Below are 22,502 nucleotides of genomic sequence, written 5' to 3'. Positions count from 1 at the left end.
ATGCACTGTGTATTGGACCATGTTAATGAAGTGTTCATGCACACAAAAAAGACAAGCCCTCAACTTTTTTTCCCACAAGCTGTTCGATGTGATCCAACCCACTTGGAAAACAATATGGGAGAGCAAGACGGCTTCTCTCCGAGAATGGGTTTTCAAGATGCCTTGAGATGAGCAACTTCTTAGTGTATTGGACCATGTTAATGGAGTAAGAGTCGCATTTCTCGTTTCGATTTCTCCTTGAATATGAGCATGTGATAGCAAATGGGGTGTGAGGGTAATTTGAGTAAGAGAATGAGGTGTATTAAGATAATGTTTGATTTAAAAAGTAATGTAAGGTTTTTTCAGCATGTGGGGTGTAATAAAAAATTTGAGATGTGCTAATAAAAAAACCTTAAATTATTAATTAAGTGTTGATTAACGTACTTATTTTCTATTAGTGACACAGCACATGATTTGCAAATGTGGTCTAAAAATTTGGTATACCTAACATTAGACAAATACTTACAAGAACGATAGTTGCTAGCTTTTCGAGACCAAAATTGCAATGCTAACTTAAAGCAACCTACAAACGCTACGAAGATGACCGATAAAACTCATTTTGAGCACAAACGGGATACTGAATGTTGTTATCGGAGAATAGGGTTGGCAACTTCTGTCTGCATCACAATTGGCATTGTGATCTGCTGTTGATAAAAGCTTGAATTGACGGTTCTCTCCCAAGAAAGCCAGTTAACATTTCAATGGGTTCCTTTGCTCCTCCTGGGGCCAATATCTACAACGACGATAATAATAAAATTAAATGACGGAGTTACAGAACGGGATTAGACTATACCAGTATTAATTAAAAGATTCTGAGGGAGACGAACAAGGATGCCAATGCTCCATACAAATTCAAAGGAACATGGAAGGGAAATAGAAGCAAAAGTTGGCAACACTCCTTCCTATCGAACAAATTCTTTACCTTGTTTCTGAACTGCATGCCAACATACTGGTTCAGATAACTCTCATGGAACTTTGAAGCAAATATATCAGCCGCAACAACCTACACGAAACATTTGAGACATCAGCGGTGGTTGTCGCAGAATCACGGATGATAAGATTGAAATTCTTCAAACATAATCATTGGATTGGGCAATACAACCACAATTGACAATTGTTGTAGCAAACTTGGGAAACGAAGTAACAAGGATATGTTGCTTGACTCTTTTCGATAATGGATGGGTGACAAACCTCACTCCAAATACGGCTGTAACAAGCAGCTTCGTGACCAATGGCACTAGATGGAAAACATGACGCAGGATTGACATCTTCCGACATTGGCAAACCTAACATGATCTGATGAAACAGGGTCAATAATAATATCCCATACTGCAACTTTGCATAGAAATTACTGGAAACAACTACATACCCTTGGATGAAGATGCTTGAATAACTCAGCCATGTCAACGTTTTCAGTAGAATGTATAATCTGATCAAAAAGACCTGACAATGTAGTGGGTTTCAAGATATGTGCATGAAAAGTTGAAATAGCTGCCTCGACAATAACAATTCGATGTTTGAGTGATCTTTTTCCTTTCACAAACTATTCCAAGAAATCCAAATCAATACCAAACCAATCAAAAAGCAAAAGGACAACAAATACTTTCCAAGGACAAAAACTGTAACAGAAATTTTCCTATGAAACAAACACAGCCTGAAAAACGATTCTTCGATTAATTTATGAAGTGCAGTTTCTATAGTAAGAAGACTTACAATAGAGAATTTCTTGCTTCATTTTAAGCGCAGAAAAGGAATATCTCCATCTTTTAATCGATTTACATATTTCATCTTTGATAGGCTTTGTTATATCCTACATGTAAATTCAAGATATATCAGCAATTTAACTCATTCAATATAGCTGAAAAAAACATGACAAGTTCCCTTTGGGGAGGGGGGAGAGCACATTGATTTCTAAAGCATGTACTACAATTTAAAACAACAACAATAATAATAGAACATGAATTACCAGATGGAAACCAGATATCAACTTCAAAGTGAAGCTTTCGTAACACCTGAAATTTACACAGTTACGAAGCAATAAGTTGGGCCATGCATAATCATAAAAGGGAACAATATGATTCATTAATTACCAGTTCTCCAGCACCAGAGCAGGAACCTCTACAAAATCTGGATCAAAACCCAGCCCAGAAAATCTGGCAAACGATGCGCGATTGCATATATGTTGGACCTGAAGGTTTATAATTCACAGAAGAACCTGTTATTTATGGGCAACTCATAATGAAGTGCCAAATCCAGAAAAATGATGTTCCAGGCTGAATCTGTTTCTACGATCAAATTAACTATAGCAGGGGTTTCATTCCAATTATTTAAACATCTTTCCAAGATTCGTTATTTCAAACTTAAAGGATATTCATTCATTAGTTAATGTCTTTAAAAGAACTTAAAGAGGCTCCGATATGCCGTCATTGAGACAACATCAATTGAGCTTGTTAGTTCTCAAAACATCTAGGAGACTCTATAACTTATTCATCTTCTCATTTGACTAATAGATCTTCACAAATATGCAGGTTGCATGTTAGTGGCTGTTAATCCCATGCACCTTTTGCAGAACGAGTGGAAGCATATGCACTTCTTTTAATTCTTGCTAGCCAATTAAAGGACACCAACCAGGCTTAAGTTAGGGTGGATCCTTGGAAGTGAGTGGACTTTACCACAGGTATTTCTCATAATGGCAAAGCATTTGCACTCAAAGTTCCTGTTTTAGCGCATTCCTACTTGTGGAGCAACATTGTGGAACACACTGCCAAAGGCCTTAATCTCTGCATCATACTGCATAAACTAGACGTTGAGGAATTCCTCTGTCAGTATTGTGCTTCTTACTATTCACACGTAGCCTTTCCTATGTCATCAAGCCTAAACATATGCAGTTCCTGACCCATGTAATGTCCTCTGAAAGCTGTTAAAGACTTACTAGCCACTTTTGAGCTAGTAAAGATGGGAACAGTAAAGGATGAAGGTAAGGGAACGAGGGTGCAACATTTTGAATTGCAAAGATTTATGCATAGTGTGAACACGGAAAATTCCTGAAACGAAAGAGACAAGAACGAACGCGCACAAACAAATATTATGTATTTGATGATTTTGGGTTACAATCTCTCTCTATTTTGATCCTCTGATTCGATCTCCGTAAGGTGTTGATTGGTGGATATTTCGTTGATCCAAGGGCCGTCAAGGCTTGATCTTGGATGAACTGTTGGAAGTTTCTTCAAAGGGCCGTGGGCTTGATCTTTGGAGGTGGATTTGAGCGGATCTTCAAGGAGCCGTTGGGGCTTGATCTTGAGGATGAATGTTTCTTCAAGGGTCGTTTGAGGCTTGATCTTGAATAACGGTAATGAGCAGATCTTCAAGGGCGTTTGGGCTTGATCTTGAAGAACAGTGATGGACGGATCTTTAAGGGCTTTTGGGCTTGATCTTGAAGAACGGTTGGATGTGTGGATTTGTCGACGTTGTTAATCCAAAGGGGCCGTTGGGGCTTGATCTTGGATGAACGGATGATGAACGATGGGGCTTTCTTCAAGGGCCGTCGGGGCTTGATCTTGAATTGGTGGATGATTGTTGATCCAAAGGGCCGTTTGGGCTTGATCTTGGAAGAACGATGAACGAAGAACGAAGAGAGCTTTCTCGATTCTTCGGGAACCTGGATGCTTGAGAGCTTCGGAGTTTCAGAGCTTCAGAGCTTCAAGGTGTAATATGAATTGGTCCCCCCAAATGAATGAAATGGGCTTGTATTTATAGAATTTTCCAAGGCCTAATTTTGAATATAATATCCCAGATGAAATAAGTTGTTTCTGCCAGGTGTTGACACGTGTCCTATTTGATGATTTTCCCAACTCATTCCAATTTTCGTTGAGTCGCGCGCTACGTGTAAAATTTATTTAATACATGAGCGTTGACACTTTAATTTATCGGTCAACATTTATTTACCGAAATTTCGATGTCTACAAATGCCCCCACTTCAAGACGCGTCGTATACATGTGCTTGTCACGTGTAGGAGATGCGTTTTGAAGTCCCTTACTGTAGATGTCGATCCAAGGGCCGTCGAGGCCTGATCTTGAATTGGGCTGAAAATTTCTTCAAGGGCCGTTGAGGCTTGTTCTTGAGCTTTAGTTTAAGCTTTCTTCAAGGGCCGTCGAGGCTTGATCTTGAAGGTTGAAATTGGACCACAAGGAGCTTCATGTGGTAGATGATCTTTGGCTTTGATAGTGGGTGAATCGGCACGTATTTTGTTGCGCTTGTTGACTTTCCACAGCTTTGAACTTGAACTGGGTTGGAGGATTTTCTGGATTCCTCCAATTGTTGATTTTCCACAGCTTATTCTTGAACTGGGTTTTGATTCAAGGGTGGTAGACACTTAATCTTGAATCGGACTTGTGATTTCCTCAAGGGCCGTCGAGGCTTGATCTTGAGCTTTAGTTTGAGCTTTCTTCAAGAGCCGTTGAGGCTTGATTCTTGAAGGTTAATTTGAACACATGACAAGCAGGCATGAGGTGAAGGTGACGACTTGTTGCTTTGTTCAATCTTTCTAATTCGCACCCGAGCAGTTTGGTCAACGGTATGATCTTCAAGAATGATGGGCTATTCTTCCAGTTGGCGACCTGATCTTTTAAGGATTTGATTCAAGGGTGGTGAATCGGCACGTGCAGCCCACAACGCCTAGTAAACCGACCCAAGAATTTGAGGGTCAAAACGAATTCACCGTCAGAGTGATTGCAACTTTGATGATATGAGATACTCCTGCTTTTGAAGAAGTAGCGGGTGAATCAGCACGTGCTTGGTTGCACTTGTCTCCACATGCTTCAAGGTATCATCTTCATTTCCTTTATCTGTTCCTCAGGCAGATGTGGCATCTTTTCGAGTTCTTCATCTCAGACTCTTTCTGCTGAGTTGATTGTTCATGCTGCATTCTTCTCTGCTTGTTCCTTCTGCACGTTGTCTCCACATGCTGCAAGGTATCATTTTCACTTGCCTTATCTGTTCTCCGGGCAGATGTGGCAGCTTCTTTGAAAGTACAGTAGCAGTGGGAGGCGAGTACTCGAGAGCAGTGCCAGGTAGGCAATCAGGGAAGGGTTCCAGTCAGTCGGTTCCTTACCCGAGTTTGAGTGGAGGTTCCGGCATATTGTTTCCTTTATCCTTGTCTTTGTAGGTAAGAACAAGGACAAAGAAAAGGACAGGGAGAACGCATGATATGAGATACTCTTGCTTTCTACCCTGATGATATGAGGTCATTTTGCTTTGGTGTCATTTGTTTGCTGAGGTACCCCAAGGAATAAGGAACACTGAGTGGCTCGAGAGGCTTCGTTGGGAAGGCATTCTCGGAGATGAAGAAAGGTTCTGTATGTCTCCCCTGCTATGGAGGGTGAAGGTGGACAGTTATAAGGAGTTCCTTAATACCTGTAGAGGTACTGCTCTTTCACTCGTGTCAGTAACCAATGCGTGATTGGTCAGTATGGCTTCACGTGCTTTCTTCTTTATCAGAAATCTTTGACAAATTGTCCGTAATTTCTGCCAAGCTGAGCGTGCATGTGATAGGTGCTGACGCGGCTGAAGAAGACTGACGTCTCTTCGATATCTGGGATCGGCGTTTCGACAAACCACCCGTGATTTCCGCAAAGCTGAGTTTGCGTGTGATGGGTGCTGACGCGTCTGGAAAAGACTGGCCTCTCTTCGATATCTGGGATCGGCGTTTCGACAAACCACCCGTGATTTCCGCAAAGCTGAGTTTGCGTGTGATGGGTGCTGACGCGTCTGGAAAAGCAAGATACCTCTCCGATTTCTGAGCTTGCCTCTTCGATTTTTGAATTGGCCTCTTCAAATTCTGAGCTTGCCTCTTCGATCTCTGAAATCCCGTTGAGTGCTGATTTTTATAGAGGCACGCAGTTCGTTTCAAAGCACACTTGAATTTTCGCTTGCAGAAACTCCCTTCTTGCGCTTCTAAGATCTTGATCTGTCCGACCTCTTCTTTCTTCAACACCTTTGAAAATGTCTGGACCCTCCGACCGTCGTTTTGATTTGAACCTTGGTGAAGAGGCAGTCCCGCCTTCCCCCGACAACATATGGCGCCCCTCATTCGTATCCTCTACTGGTCCTCTTACCGTTGGGGATTCGGTGATGAAGAATGATATGACCGCTGCGGTGGTGGCCCGGAACCTTGTCACTCCCAAAGATAGCAGACTGCTTTCCAAGCGGTCTGATGAGTTGGCTGTTAAGGAGTCTCTGGCCCTTAGTGTGCAGTGTGCGGGTTCTGTGTCCAACATGGCCCAACGCCTATTTGCTCGAACCCGTCAAGTTGAATCGTTGGCGGCTGAAGTGATGAGTCTCAAACAGGAGATCAGAGGGCTCAAGCATGAGAATAAACAGTTGCACAAGCTTGCACACAACTATGCCACAAACATGAAGAGGAAAATTGACCAAATGCAGGAATCTGATGGTCAGATTTTACTTGATCATCGGAGGTTTGTGGGTTTGTTCCAGCAGCATTTACCTTCGTCTTCTGGGGCTGTACCGACTGCTGAGGCTTCAAACAGCCAACCTCCGACGCCTTCTCTTCCTGGGGCTCTGCCGAGTTGTGAAGCGCCACCTGATCGTCCTTGAATATCCCTGTTGTAAATTTGATTTGATTTTTTTTTTTTAAATTTATGTATAATGCAAATTTATGTAAAATTTCCAGAAAAATAAATAAAATGGACCTTCTATTTCTCTCTATGCGTTTATTTATTTATTATTATTTTTTTTCTTGTTTTTTTTTTCTTTTGGTGCTGGATGCACCAAGTTCCATCATTTTTTTTTTATTTTTTATTTTTTTATTTTTTTACAATTTTTTTTTTCTTTCTGCACATGGTGCCCATGCACCAACAGAAATTTTTGATCTGCCATGGGGCTGTACCCCATCTTTCATCCACCATTCCTCTTTTTTCACGTGGTGCCAGATGCACCACCACCTTTTTTTTTTTTTTTTTTTTATATTGTATTTCTTTCTGTATAAATTAGGATGGTGGGTAGAGGAATTTGCAGGGAGCGGAGCAAGGAGGACGGAGAAGATGGTGCTTCGAGCTTCACGACCGGCTAGTCGTTTGACGGCGGTTGTTGAAGTCATTGGCAGCTGCGAGGCAAGAGACGGAAGAGGTGGAGGTGACCTTGACGTCGGATCCAGCTAGAACCCAGAGCATAGTCGGGTTGGAGTCAAGCTTGAAGCCGGGAGCGGAGCATTATGGCGGAGATGGGAGACCCGAGTCAGTCCTCACTGGCCAGAACGTCATCGTGAAAGTTATCAACAAGAAAAAGGTCACTGGCACCAAACTCATGCCCAACATCAACAAACTCCATGAGGTCCTCGCCTCTAAGGCACAACGACTGCACAAGTATTGCACAGTCACTGCACACCCGTGGCCGTCGCGGAGGAAGATGAGAGCAGACGGGCAAACCACCACTCATTGCATACAATTTCGTTTATTTCTTCCTCTGCATTTAAGATCTGCTTCAACACTTGAACTAGATTATGTTTCTTCTGATTCAAAACCTGCAGCTTCTCCTCAACTTCTCTCAGATTTAGGGTTTTCCTTGAATCGATGCAGCTGCTGCAACAAGCAATTTTACCAGGCACACCCAGCTCAGAATCTTCATCCAAGTCCAGGTGAAAGTGAAGTTGGGCATTTTTTTTTTTTTTTGGAATGTACATCTCTATCGGGAAGTAGACTGTCAGCGGTCAGAAGGAGGCTGCTCCGAGCAATCCCAGGAAGTCGTTGAAGAACGGGAGCGATTTCGAACTGGGCGGCGAAGTCGAGGTCCACGAAGTACCGGCTCTGCCACATGGAGGAGCCCGATTGGACAGGAACGACGTCGATGAACTCATAGCTCCCGGAGGTGATGTTGCCGGAGGAGGTCCATTTCGTCTTGCAGATCGCCGCATTGTGTCCCTGAGAGTCAACTGCTCCCTGAAAGTCTTCCGAAAGAGCTTCTCCCTCTCCCTTCTCCGCCGGCCGGAAAACCCGCTGGAAAATCGCCCCAGGTGATGACTTGAAGATCTTGCGGCGATTCTGGAGGAGGAAGTCGAGGGCTTCTTCGAAGGTGAACATGGGTTGGGTCGACCCGTCTTTCAATCTCCGGGTGAAGAGGAGGCTGAGGAAGAGCACGACCAGGGCGCAGTGGGACCGGGGCGAGCTCATCGGACTGCAGGAGCTTTCCACTTTTCACTTTCTCTTTCTCTGTACAGGCTCGGAACTTGGAAACAATTTCCCGATGTAAGCTTATTTACTGTTCTTCCTCGGCGGAGTGACGAAAGCGGAGAGGGAGGATGAGGTACATCAGAGTAAAGCTTACCGATGTTCTGGAGGGTCGAATCTGATTGGGAGATTACGAGAGCAAGCACCAAAGGAGATGGGACAGATGTGTTGTAATTTATCACCAATTAAACAGCTGGAATCATCATGAATTACCAGATCGTCATCACCTCGTCCAGATTGATCCGACATAGGATGCTCAGATGACACAGATTCAACATCCACATTAAATTCATTCCCTGCCTTCTCAGACATTGCAAAAGCAGCATCCAATTTTCCAACTTCACCTGGAACAGGCCCAAGATACACACGCTGCATGATCTTCCCAACCTTCTTGTCTACTTCATGAAGATTACCCACTTCATCACTTGCCAACATGCCACCATCTTCTTTTCCAATATTCCCAGAGACATTCCACGGTGACTGACTCATTTTTTTGGCCCATTATGATTGTCGGCAACAAGCTTGTTGATTGCCTTATCACTCAATACAGACTTGCCATCATCGACTTCCTTGACTCTACCAGCAGTGTCCACTGATATTGGTTCTCTTTTACTGGATAATTGTCTCTGCCGCCGCTGATATTTTAACTTTCGTGAGCTGAACAACAATAAAAGTCTTCGGACCTGAGCTTTGGAGAGACCGAAACGGAACTTCCAATTTGAAAAGTAGTTATCTTTGATTGCGCCACTGAATTCAGGTTCTGAAAGCGAATGACAACGCCAAATAAGCTTCACTTTTACCTGAGCAGGAAACTGCCTTCCTGATGAATTGTATGTAGAAGGCGAAATATTCATTTCACCATCAGAGCATGCTTGAAAAAAACACCATGAAGTTCTCTCCTCTCGAATTCAAACAGAAACAAAATCATTCCAGTTTTAATCTGCTTCACAAATTGGCCTTGTGAAGATGGAAGGCCAAACAGTCTCCGTTCAAAACACTCATCTATCGTTGCACTGCTTGACATGAAAATTGCACCATACTCCGGATATAACCCGCGAAAACAATCCTGCTCCTCGTCTGACTCCATTGGTGATCAGAAACAAAGAGAGAAGATGAGGAGGTAGAAGAGAGAAGACGACGACGGAGTGGGGCGGTGTGGCTTCTCGGGAGTGGAGAGGACTACCTCTTTATCAAACACCTTCTGTGCAATAGCTTTGGGGGCGGCAGCAGCAACAGAGGCAATTTGGGGGAATTGGGCTGCAGGAGAGAGAGAGAGTGAGAAAGGGAGCGAGTGAAGCTCGCGAGTCACAAGCAGGTGGATTTGGAATCGCCAGGGGTCGAAGACCGCATCGGTGGAGATGAGATTGGGCTCGCGGATGCTGCTAGCGGATTTGTAGCTGCTAGTTTTCGGCGATTCGCCGCACCGGAGAAGCTTGTCAACGTCAGCGGCAGAGACGAAGGGGATGAAGTTGAGATGCAGGTCACGGAATGAAGTGGAAGGATGAGGGATTTAGGACTTTCGGAAGATGGGCCGGGGCCTGATTTGGACAATAGGCTTGGGCCTGGTCACTGCCATTGGGTTTGGACGACCTCCTTCTGATGGGCTGGCTGGATAGAGGACATATATATATATAATTATTTACTATTTTTTTTTTTTTTTTTTTTTTTTTTTTTTGTGCATACATAATAACATATGTATTTACTTATTTATTTATTTATTGTAAACAAAGAATAACGTGTGTATTCCTTTTCTCTTTTCTTTTTTTTTTTTTGGTAATAAAATTTTCCTTCTTAATAAAGCATTTATATATATATATTTATTTTTATTTTTATTTTGATGTGACTGAACTTGAAATTGAATGCTCAAGCTGCCTACGTACCCTTCCTAAGAAAGAGATCAAGTCGTAACGTAGTTCAAATACATACATTTTTTTTTTTTTGGTATTTTCTTTTTTTGTGCCGTTTGCAGTTTTAACTCATGCAGGCAAGGAGCATTTGGTGCCGTGTTGCAGTTTCAGCTCGTGCAGGCAAGGAGCATTTGGTGCCGTGTTGCAGTTTCAGCTCGTGCAGACAAGGAGCATTGTGCCATGCAGTTTAGGCTCGTGCAGGCAAGGAGCTTTGGTGTTGCCTTTTATGCTCGTGCAGACCAGGAGCATTGTGCCATGCAGTTTAGGCTCGTGCAGGCGAGGAGCCTTGTGTTTTGCAGTTTAGGCTCTTGCAGACCAGGAGCTTTGTGTCCTACAGTTTAGGCTCGTGCGGACAAGGAGCTTTGTTGAATTTGTCAAGCAATTTTGGAGAGGCGTTCCTCACAATCTTCATAGCAAGGAGCCTTGACCGAGTGATTGAAGAAGTCTTCGGGTAAGAAATCACGCATCGTGATGGGGATGGACGATCTATATGTCGAAATTTCATCATCTTCAACACGTTCACGTTGCTTTGAAGGTTGACAATAGCTGCTTTGCCCCCTTTCCGATTGGCGGACTTGTGGAGGAGACGTATGCTTCTTGTGCAATTTCTTAGGAGTGACTTGAGTCCATCCTTCAATTTTGCTTGTCTTGGACGATGCCCCCAGCGGTTGAGGTGAAAACTTTGAGTCGGAAGAGCCAGAAGTGAAGGTGGTATAGTTTGACTTCGCCACTTCGTCAAGATCTAGCTCGATGATTCCTTTCTGAGCCAGCTTCATGATGAGATCTTTCAGCACGAAACATTTTTCTGTCGGATGACTGATGAAGCGGTGGAATTTACAGTATCTTGGACTGTCGGTACGATTCATCTCTTCCGGCCGTCTGCACTCAGGCAAACTGATCACCTTCTTGTCCAACAAGTCTTCTAACATGGCAACCACATCAGAGTCGGGGAATGGATAAGTTTTCTCTTCAAGCTCCTTCAAAGTGCGTCTACGCATCTCTTGATCACGAAAAGCTTCGGTTTGAATCGCCTTGCCTCGTGTGGATATTTTGACGGGAGATGTGTTGACAATCATCGCTTCCTTGGTGGGTTTCCATGCAGCCTTTTCCACCTTTGTCTCAAGAGCTTTGTCGTTTTTGTAGTTGGCGATCGGTTCCTTCTTCCCATGATGGGCGATGCTCAACTCCATATCATGGGCGCGAGTGGCCAATTCCTCAAAGGTCCGTGGTTTAATGCCTTGAAGGATGTATTGCAAACCCCATTGCATGCCTTGGATGCACATCTCGATTGAAGAGGTTTCCGAGAGCCTGTCTTTACAGTCGAGGCTTAGAGTGCGCCACCTGTTGATGTAGTCAATGACTAGCTCGTCCTTCCACTGCTTTGTGCTCGTTAGCTCTAGCATGCTCACAGTGCGGCGGGTGCTGTAGAAACGGTTGAGGAATTCCCGCTCTAATTGCTCCCAACTGTTGATGGACTCAGGCTCTAGGTCCGTGTACCACTCAAAGGCATTTCCTTTCAGCGAGCGCACAAACTGCTTGGCAAGGTAGTCTCCCTCCGTCCCCGCGTTGTTGCAAGTTTCGACGAAATGTGCAACGTGCTGCTTTGGGTTTCCTTTTCCATCAAACTGCATGAACTTTGGTGGTTGATAACCCTTTGGCATCCTTAGGGCATCAATCTTCTTGGAATAGGGCTTCGAGTAGAACAAGGAGGTATGTGAGCTCCCTTCATACTGTGCCTTGATGGTGTTGGTGATCATCTCCTGCAGCTGCTGGATAGAAAGAGATCCCATGAGTGCCGCTGCTTGGTCTGGCTCCGGCTTCCCATCGATTTTCTTCACCGGGGGTTCTTCGTCTCCGCCAGCTCCTCCCTTTAGTGGATCATCATCTGGGTCGGGTTTATCGCCGTCCTGCGCCTCCAGTCGGTTGACTAGTGCTGCAATTTGCAAGTCTTTTTCTTCCACAGTTCGGGTTAGCCTTGCGATTGCTTCATTCATTTGAGCCAGCTTCTCATCGATTGAAGTTGCTCCAATGGTCATGACTTGCATGGCTGAACTGTCGCTTGAATCGGCATCGGAGAGCATGGATTCGGAGTATTTCCTTGGGCTTTCCCCCCTTGGTGCCCTTAGTGAGGCTAAGGTGATCAAAGGCTCGTGCCTTGGGTGCTTTTGTTCCCTTGACAGAGTTGATGCAGAGGTGGAAGAGGCGGCAGAAGTAGCTCTTGCCATGCTTCGAGTCGTGATGCCTAAAGTGACACCTCTTGCGACGAGGGCGCTCTTGTTCTTTGCGCCAGTTGCGGGAACAGTTTGAGCCTTCCTTGAAGCCATTAATTTTGGAAGTGTGCTCGAATTTCTTGAACGGAGAAAGAGATGAGAGGTAGAGATGATCCCACCGGGCGTGCCAATTTGTGAACACGGAAAATTCCTGAAACGAAAGAGACAAGAACGAACGCGCACAAACAAATATTATGTATTTGATGATTTTGGGTTACAATCTCTCTCTATTTTGATCCTCTGATTCGATCTCCGTAAGGTGTTGATTGGTGGATATTTCGTTGATCCAAGGGCCGTCAAGGCTTGATCTTGGATGAACTGTTGGAAGTTTCTTCAAAGGGCCGTGGGCTTGATCTTTGGAGGTGGATTTGAGCGGATCTTCAAGGAGCCGTTGGGGCTTGATCTTGAGGATGAATGTTTCTTCAAGGGTCGTTTGAGGCTTGATCTTGAATAACGGTAATGAGCAGATCTTCAAGGGCGTTTGGGCTTGATCTTGAAGAACAGTGATGGACGGATCTTTAAGGGCTTTTGGGCTTGATCTTGAAGAACGGTTGGATGTGTGGATTTGTCGACGTTGTTAATCCAAAGGGGCCGTTGGGGCTTGATCTTGGATGAACGGATGATGAACGATGGGGCTTTCTTCAAGGGCCGTCGGGGCTTGATCTTGAATTGGTGGATGATTGTTGATCCAAAGGGCCGTTTGGGCTTGATCTTGGAAGAACGATGAACGAAGAACGAAGAGAGCTTTCTCGATTCTTCGGGAACCTGGATGCTTGAGAGCTTCGGAGTTTCAGAGCTTCAGAGCTTCAAGGTGTAATATGAATTGGTCCCCCCAAATGAATGAAATGGGCTTGTATTTATAGAATTTTCCAAGGCCTAATTTTGAATATAATATCCCAGATGAAATAAGTTGTTTCTGCCAGGTGTTGACACGTGTCCTATTTGATGATTTTCCCAACTCATTCCAATTTTCGTTGAGTCGCGCGCTACGTGTAAAATTTATTTAATACATGAGCGTTGACACTTTAATTTATCGGTCAACATTTATTTACCGAAATTTCGATGTCTACACATAGTTTCTAAGAACAAATAGCATGTAGCAAAGAAGATTGCAAGTTCTGCAGATTACTGAGAAAGTATGTGAATGATGAAAAACATACCACATGGCCAAACTCATGGAAAAGATTCACAACTTCGGAGAATCTTAGTAGTGTAGGTTGACCACCAGCATCCTTTTGGAATTGAGATATCAGTAACGCCACTGGAATCTGGTTACAAACAAATAAACAAAAGGTAAGTTAATATCACAAGATCAATGAAATTATAAAATTTCAATCTGCATATGATTCTCTACATTAATATGATTCATCACATGAAAATGAGAAGAAAATTAGAGCTTTACACACAAAAATTAAAAGAGCCATGTTCAAAAGAGTTTTCTAATTATCTCGAGGAGAGGAGATCACCCAACATGACCAAAAGCAATATTTCTTTTACTACAGCTATTAAACATCAATTTCCATCTGACAACAAAGCTTAAATTACATAGATAATATTTATGGTTATAAACTGAAAACACAACCTGACATGATCCATTCGTTGATAATGCACCATTTTGAAGAGCAACCACACAGGTATGGTTATATTTTCTTTCCCTGTTCACAGACAACATAAACCCATTTGTTAGTGACTCAAATAAATAACATAGAGGATGAACTAAATCTATAAAGGAAGACCTCCTTCGACCTTATGAACATATCGAGGTAGAAATGACCCAAAAGTTCACCAGAACTTAAGTCAAAGACTGAGTATACGGTGACATCAGAATGCCAAACCTCAGCATCTCTAATTTCCACAAATCTTAAACCTACACAAAATAAAAATAAGAGTTCAACAATCACTAGTATACTTCATGAAAAGAACAAGTTTATGGGATATTATAATATCATAAAGAACTACCTAAAAGGTCTTGCACTATCTTGAACACCCCAGATATAACCAAATTTACTGGAAAGTATTGCTTAAGAGCTCCAAGATCCATATTAAACTGCTGTGCTTCAGCCTTCTTGACATAGTATAGCAGATCCTCAATTCCAAATGGATGGTCTCCTTCCACTTTTCTCTGATACCACACATAAGATAGAACACAATCAGCCATGAAACAAATCAAACCAGTGGGAACTAAAAAAGATATTCTAACCTTCAAATCTTTCAACATGGAAAGCTCCATGGTAGCTGCGCCAGTCAAACTATTGGAGATGTCCTCTAAGAACTCAAAAACCTGAATAGTCACCCTCATAAATATGAGCTACAAGAAATGATCGCGAGCAACGGACATAAATGTTGAAGATGGTTCCCATAAAGAGCAAATGGAAATAAATATTGAATATTAGACGGTTTATCTCTTATCCATCAGGCCATAAAAAAGGCAGCATCTCTCATCCATGAGGCAATAAAACTTTCATTGTTATCACAGTACCTCAAAAATACTATCTAAATTGACATGGAATAGAAAAACAGTTGAACGATGAATATCTTAAGAAAAATGTACTGTCATACAAACCTTTGAGGGTGCCTTTGCCATTCTAAGATTAACTGCATAATCTGCATAACTTGAATAGCCAAGTAACCGAGCAAATTTATGGCGCAGTTGGACCTAAACAAACAAAATGTCAGACACAATTTTCATCATCATAATTAACAACGTAACAATAGTGAGATATGTAAGGAGACAAAGAAAATCAACGCTACTTAGAAAGTTAACCCCAATACATTGATTATTTATGGAGAGAAGAAGACTAATAACAGCTTTAGGTTTTATAATTAAAGTTTATAATTAAAAAACCATGCATGTCACCTATGCTATTCCTATAAATACTTCGAAAAATATATCATTTTTTATTGGGCTAAAGAGAATTATCTGTTGACCAAGAAAATTGAACTTATAAAAAGCCTTTTGGAAATATAGATAATTTGGAGTTAGACAAATGGCCAACTGATAAATAATTTTTTTCTGGATCTACATGACTAAAATTGATTTGAAGATGGACTATCTAATTGGAAGTAAAATAATCAGAAGTAGAAAATAACTTGCTTTACCAAATCTTCTAAGATAGAAAGATTGACTTCTCCACCCCTCTTTCCATATGCCACTGCTACCATCCTCCTTGTTGTTCCAACCTTCACAAAGGCTCAAAATGAATTTGTCAATGACATTAATAAAGATTATGAAGTTATCAAATTACTTAACAAACTTAATGACAATGTTGATAAAATTGTCACTGGCTTTTGGGGCAAAAATTGCAGAAATACAAAATTGCCTTCAGTATGAACTCAAAAGATCATACCTCACAAAGTTCAAGTACTGCTGCCACATGATGACCTTTCAGGGTCACCTTGAATTTACCATCTGCAACTTTGCCTAAGCTCTGCACATGGAAAATGTTTATTTTCTAAATGAAACACATTCAGTGATCTATTAACGGGCAATGTACATAGTAACAAGCTTATTCACATTTTATTTACAATGTTTATTCTGTATTTATGAAGAGGTCGCACTTGGTGCGATGGCAAGTGCCTTCGCCCATGAGCGGTAGGTCTCGGGTTCGAGACTTGGGAGCAGCCTCTCCATAAATGGGGGTAAGGCTAGCCGACATTCACCTCTCCTAGACCCTGCGTAAAGCGGGAGCCTTGTGCACTGGGTACGATCTACAACGTTTATTCTGTATTTATGCGAATAAATAATAAAAATAGTTACCCAGAAGATAACTAAGATGGTAAAAATAGTTACGCAGAAGATAACTCAGTTTACACAAGATGTTTGGCAATAAATGATGAGTCAGTCAAGGATATGGAAAGAGATTTAACTGTTGAGTCTGTCAAGGTAAGTAAACTTTCATACAGTGGCATCCACGAAGGTAAGCTTGCACAAAAAAAATGAGGGATAAATTACTACACCTTAAGAAACTCTGGCGGTAACCCAGCCAACTCAGCCTCAGTGAAGAGAAGGAAAGTACTCTCATCATTTAAATTTTGAATATACCGCAAACTTAGCTCATTGATTTGGACTCTCAAGCGTTGCATTTCCTCTGTCTTAGTTAAAGTAAGATTCAACCCATTGCGTTCAAAGTCTCTCATCTGTCAATGATTGGAAAGGAATCAACATCCAGCATTTTCTTTTTCATATGATGAAGAAAGCCTCAAGCAACATTATCAAGGCAACAGATTATTTTAAAGTAAATATAATAGATGGAGAAAGAAAAAAATCCACAAAGCAAAATAAAATAAAACTACAAAAATGTTCTTCCTCCTTACCAAGGCCTGGGTATAGTACTTTGCTTCAGCATTCACCCACTCCCCTCTTGCAGCAAAAGCTTTGACGACACGGTATACATCTTCACGCTTGCTGTTCAGTTTGCAAAATACAGAAAGACGTATTATTTAATTTCTATAAGTCTTCTAAATAACTTGCTAGCTCAGTTCAATGTCATTGCACATGAGATATATGTTATAGCCGCACAAAATACTCTATAAAAGTTCAAGATACCTTCAGAATTAGGGATCATCATCCACCAGTAATGAACTATACCTGCAAGTCAGAACATGGGCATCAATTCTCCGCTCTGCTTCGGCACTTGCTTTGTGAACATCATCGGAAGTGGAAGCCATCTTAGGAAACACACAAGACTGGACAAGTGGAAATTGTTGCGCCTCTAACTCTGCTAGAGGCGAAATAACGTTCATATATGTAACCTGTGAAATACAACCATTAATAAAATTAGCTCAAATTCATCAAACAAGAAACAAAGCAGTTTAAAAATTAAAATAGTTACGCAAATTATGTTCGTTCAATAGAATCATTATGGTTACAAACGATAGTATTCCCTCATCTAATTTGAGAAATGCAGAGCTTTCCAAGCCAGATTAGCGGCATAAATTCGAATGCAGAAGCTACTGAACTGGATTTTCATACTAAACTGTGTGAATTGTGGCAATTGCCTATAACCGTATCGAGTGGAACTGAAGCAACTGGCACCAAAATCAACTCAAGTTCATAAAATTGACATTAAATAATAAAACCAGCTTAAATACACATTCTTTTTACAAACTATACTATTTTTGAAATCGAGAATCAGAAAAGTAACACTTAAATGGATTTTGCAAACCATATTTTAAGTCGCAGATATTGAAATGGAAAGCTACTAAGTTCATGCTAAACTGTGTGAATTGCTTACAACCTTGTCGAGTGGAACCGAAGCAACCGCATCGTGGACCTCTTTCGACTTTGAAATTATTCGGTCCGCCAATTTCAAAATTTCGGACGCCGATAGATGAGCCCGAACCTTAGAGCCCTGAAGATCTGCAACTCATAAACGCACAGTGAGAGAGAGAGAGAGAGAAGAGTGAAAGGACTGTTTGGTTGACGGAAAACAAAAAGCAGAATAGCTAAAGCGGGCGAATAAGACTGTTTGGTTGCCAAGAAAGTGAAAAGAACAGCAAATGAGTAAAGAAGAAGAAGACAAACATTTCTTCTTTCTGTTCTTAGTGTGAGCATTGAAGGCGGTGATTCCAAGGGTAGCGGCGACGGCGAGCAGAGCAGCGGCGCCTCCGAAGGCCAGTAGCCTGCTGCGTTCCCACTTCTGTTTGGGCATTTTCTCGCCGTTTCCCCGAGTTTCCGCCATTGTTTTTGTGAGAGGTGTAATTGGCGGAAAAGGGAGGGAGGCGAGGCAATAGGCTCAATTTTATAAGCCGGGAGATAAATTGCATTTATTGTATTTGAAATATTTTAAAATTGTTGGAGGGCTATCCTTATCAGATGGCGCAATCGGGACTCGTGGCAATTTCGGGCCCCTGATTGGGCCTTTGAATGACCCGGTTGGGGTCCAGTTTGATTTGGCAATTTTAATAAATTTTGTATTTTTTCTATGTGAAAAATAACCGTAGGACCTCGGGTACAAAGGTGTATGTTTTTAATTAATTGAGCTATAACCTCGTTTCATTTCTTATTTTCACTGAAAAAATATTAGGAAAATTGTATTTGAACCCTCGTTTCATTTCTTATCTCTGCATCCAACTAAATAAATTTATTTACCAAACTTCTAAATTTGTTCTTGAATAAAAAATGAAAATTTGATTTTATAACTCTAAAACGCAAATAATAATAATCTCTCTACATCCTTTTTATTTAGGAAACTTTAACGAAAAGCTCACAGTATTGTTCACTTTAACGAAAAACCACATTTTTACACTAAAAAGTCAATTCTGGTACCATTCACTTTATGCTTTATTTTGTCATCATCGTTAAAACTCAAAGTTTTCAAGTCATTTTCATTAGTTTTCCTTTTTATTTAATCTGGTGAACCCAACCCTAAGGACGGCAACTCTCATCCGACATCGTTAGTGACCACAATCTTGAATTCTTGGCTTACATTTTCGCTTTCTCTTAATTTTGGTAAGTTATACACATTGGATTTTAGTGAATAAAAAAAGCAATCAAACCCTATTGTCGCAAGGCTTCTGTTTAATTTTCGTTCAAAACCAGTAAAACAACACCACCTGACATGTGCCTGTAGAAATAACCAAATCAAATGAAGAAAAAAAGGCACTTTCTTCATCATATAATAACAATAGAAAACATAGTGTAAAGGGATGGTGGATGTCGATGATTTTGGAGAAGGGTTGCCGACGTTAGGGTTAGGTTCATTGGATTAAGGGCCAATTTGGAGTTGCTATGTTTTTTTAATAAATTGCTTATGCTATGCTTTAATACTAATCAGCTGCAAAATAAAGCAATTGAGCATTTGATAAACTCTATTTTTTTAAATGTTATGAGTATGAAAATTAGTGTAAATGCAATGTCTAGAAGGATAAACAATGGTGCTTTCCGTTGGGATAATCTGAGTTCGAAGTTTCTTCTTAATATTCTTGCTGAATATGTAAACGTTTCTTCTTTTTATTTTTATTTTTGTCAAAGTAAACGTTTATGTAGACATCGAAATTGCGGTGAAATAAATGTTCACCAACGCATTAAAATTTTGACGTGTCAAGGCATACATGGCATATGCCACGTGTCATACAAATTGTACACATGGTGTGTGACTCAACAAAATAAAAAGAAATACCCTTGGAGGATTACACAAGTTTTTCTTCTCATTTTGGGCAATGACAATGCAAGCACATTTCAATCCATTGAAGATCAAAACAAGGTTTTCTTCTCATTTTGGGCAATGACAAAGCATGCACATATCAAGTTTAAAATGATATTAAGTGGAAAATTAGGCCATAAAATTACCACTTCAAGTTTAAAATTGTATTAAGTGGGAAATTAGGCAATGGTGCTTGGAAAAGAAAAAAATATTTTGTGGTGGTGATTCATTCTCAAATCCTATAAATAGGCTTCTACATCAAGGTATCATAAACCAATTCACAAATACATTTCTCTACTCCCAAAATGGAAGAGAATACTCCCCACACATCCAAAATCCTTGAAGCTTTGAAACTCTAAAGCTTTCAAGCATCCAACCTCCCAAATTCAAGCAAATCCTGAAGGATCAAGAAAGCCCTCTTCGTTCTTCGTCAAATCCTCCTTCAAGATCAAGCCCTAACGGTCCTTGAAGAAATTTCTCCTTCAAGATCAAGCCCCAACGCCCCTTGAAGAACTTCCACCAATTCAAGATCAAGCCTCGACGGCCTTTGAAGAAAGTATTCAACAAATCCACACAACTGTTCATCCTAAGATCAAGCCCCGATGACCCTTTTGGATCAACAACATCACCAAATCCACATAAATGTTCATCCTACGATCAAGCCCCAACGGCCCTTTGGATCAACAACATCAACAAATCCACACAATTGTTCATCCTAAGATCAAGCCCCAACGGCCCTTTGGATCAATAACATCAACAAATCCACACAACTGTTCATCCTAAGATCAAGCCTCGACGGCCCTTTTGGATCAACAACATCACCAAATCCACACAACTGTTCATCCTAAGATCAAGCCCCAACGGCCCTTTGGATCAACAACATCAATAAATCCACACAACTGTTCATCCCAAGATCAAGCCCCGACGGCCCTTGGATCAACAATCATCCATCTTCAAGATCAAGCCCAAAAGCCCTTGAATATCCGTTCATCACCGTTATTCAAGATCAAGCCCTAACGGCCCTTGAAGAAAGCACCATCGTTCATCATCCGTTCATCCAAGATCAAGCCCCGACGGCCCTTGGATCAACAACATCAACAAATCCACACATCCAACCGTTCTTCAAGATCAAGCCCAAAAGCCCTTGAAGATCCGTTCATCACCGTTATTCAAGATCAAACCTTAACGGCCCTTGAAGAAACACTCATCCTCAAGATCAAGCCCCAACGGCTCCTTGAAGATCCGCTCAAATCCACATTCAAAGATCAAGCCCATGGCCCCTTGAAGAAACTTCCAACAGTTCATCCAAGATCAAGCCTCGACGGCCCTTGGATCAACGAAACATCCACAAATCAACACCTTACGGAGATCGAATCAGATGATCAAGTTAAAAGAGATCGTAACCCTACAAAATCCATTAACACCAAAATATTATTTTGTGCACGTTGTTCTTGTCTCTTTCGTTTCAGGAATTTTCCGTGTTCACAGTTTCTATTAGAATTCTACAAAAGTTACCCTTTGACAAAAAAATAATATCATAGTTTAAAATTAATAACTTTATTACATGAATTAAAAATAATCTAAAGGCTAAACTCCGCTTTTTATTAAAACATCTTTTAAAAGCAACCTACAAGCTGCTTTTAAAAGCTGTTGTCTGAAAGTCATTGCTTTTAAAATAAGTAGTATATTTTATTTTTAGCAAACACTATTTTACTGCTTAACTTTAAAGTGAAGCAGTTTTTGGTGAAAATAAAAATACCAAATTGGGCCTAAATAAAATGGGTGTAGAGAGAGAAATTTTTGCTGTTTGTGTTTGGGTTTATAAAATTGTTTTTTCTTTTTTATTTATTTAAGGTTGAATTTGGAAGTTTGGTAGACAAATTTTTCTAGTTGAGTGTAAAGATAAGAAAGTTAGGTTCAAATAAAATTTCCAAAAAAATTAATGAGAGAAATCAGATACAGCTTATGTAAGTTTGAAATAATTTTTAGGAGAGTGCTAGCTTTCTTTGCATTTGGACCTTGTCACTTTTTCAAATGATACATGTCATTTTTTACACACAAAAAGACCTTATTGCTTTTAGCTAGAAATTAAATGTGAAAACCAAAATAATATGATTTCAAATGCATTCAATGTCTTATTTTTTTGTGTAAAAAATGACATACAACACTTGTTAAAGTGAAAAGATCCAGATGCAAGTTAGTGCAAAGGTTGCTAGCAATTCTCTAATTTTTATTGCATGTACACACTTTTTTTTTGTCAAACTAAATTTCTTCATTAATTAAAAAAACTAGCACAAGATATACAAAGACCTAGATTTGAAGGATTGTTGCCTCCACCACAACAACTGTGTCTCCCTCACAAATCTGCCACCACCACCTAGAAGAAGAACTCACGAACAAACTGGATGACCTAAAAATGGGGGTGAGTGAGCCATCCGTGCAAAAAGTGCTTTCATAATCCTAGAAATAGTGCTAATAACACTTTAACATCCACTTAACGTCAAAGTGCACGTCAAGAAGAAGCACCCGATGACTCGAGTAGCAAAGGTTGGTGGTTGAAGATTGACCACGAGAAGCAACATCTGAGCAAGAGAGGGGCATAAAACCCCAAATCTGAGACATTTTGCATGTACACGTTATGGATGACAAAGAAGACGATTTCAGAGGAAAAATTGCTATATGTGGTGTATGCTTGGGAATTTGCTATTCTTACCACATAAATAGCATACGAAAATTGGACCTTGAAGTTGAAGGTCACAAGGAACTCCCTAACACGGGCCTGTAATTTTTGCAGACAGTCATTATAAAAATTGGACCTTGAAGCCCATAAAAACTGGATTAACATACCCGACCCGGTTGGGACCTGAAATGAAAGGAGTAGTACTAGTCAAGCCGATATC

General features: G+C 41.0%; 1 protein-coding gene across 4 annotated transcripts; it reads right to left on the bottom strand.

The window, feature by feature from the left end:
- Positions 1-375: 375 nt before the first annotated feature.
- On the bottom strand, positions 376-18,262 carry LOC126608737 (probable thimet oligopeptidase). 4 transcript variants are annotated; one of them, XM_050276739.1, is made up of 20 exons: positions 17,982-18,262; positions 17,695-17,816; positions 17,046-17,209; positions 16,772-16,862; positions 16,415-16,594; positions 15,805-15,885; positions 15,557-15,637; positions 15,021-15,113; positions 14,658-14,738; positions 14,417-14,579; positions 14,204-14,324; positions 14,040-14,112; positions 13,618-13,725; positions 2,130-2,227; positions 2,006-2,051; positions 1,753-1,849; positions 1,409-1,482; positions 1,231-1,335; positions 962-1,042; positions 376-772 (listed from the first exon to the last, which is right to left on the bottom strand). In XM_050276739.1, the coding sequence occupies exons 1-20, from the start codon at positions 18,136-18,138 to the stop codon at positions 662-664; spliced, it is 2,127 nt and encodes a 708-aa protein (XP_050132696.1). In that variant the 5' UTR covers positions 18,139-18,262; the 3' UTR covers positions 376-661. The 4 variants fall into 4 exon arrangements, 3 of the variants coding, with proteins under 3 accessions (XP_050132696.1, XP_050132697.1, XP_050132698.1); XM_050276740.1 differs by lacking the exon at positions 15,805-15,885; XM_050276741.1 differs by lacking the exons at positions 376-772; positions 962-1,042 and having other exon boundaries at positions 1,409-1,468.
- Between the last annotated feature and the right edge of the window lie 4,240 nt (positions 18,263-22,502).

The sequence above is a fragment of the Malus sylvestris genome, chromosome 16, assembly GCF_916048215.2.
Source record: "Malus sylvestris chromosome 16, drMalSylv7.2, whole genome shotgun sequence".
NCBI lineage: Eukaryota > Viridiplantae > Streptophyta > Magnoliopsida > Rosales > Rosaceae > Malus > Malus sylvestris.
Note: the sequence above shows the minus strand (reverse complement) of the source record. Positions and strands in the feature narration are given on the sequence as shown.

What these genes read in the sequence shown, in the direction of transcription:
- LOC126608737 (XM_050276739.1), bottom strand. Translation starts at nt 18,138, where the DNA reads ATGGCGGAAACTCGGGGAAACGGCGAGAAAATGCCCAAACAGAAGTGG. An exon ending in TGATATCTGGTTTCCATCTG is followed by an intron (nt 1,850 to 2,005) that starts GTAATTCATGTT and finishes ATTTACATGTAG; the next exon opens with GATATAACAAAGCCTATCAA. An exon ending in GCATGCAGTTCAGAAACAAG is followed by an intron (nt 773 to 961) that starts GTAAAGAATTTG and finishes TCGTCGTTGTAG; the next exon opens with ATATTGGCCCCAGGAGGAGC.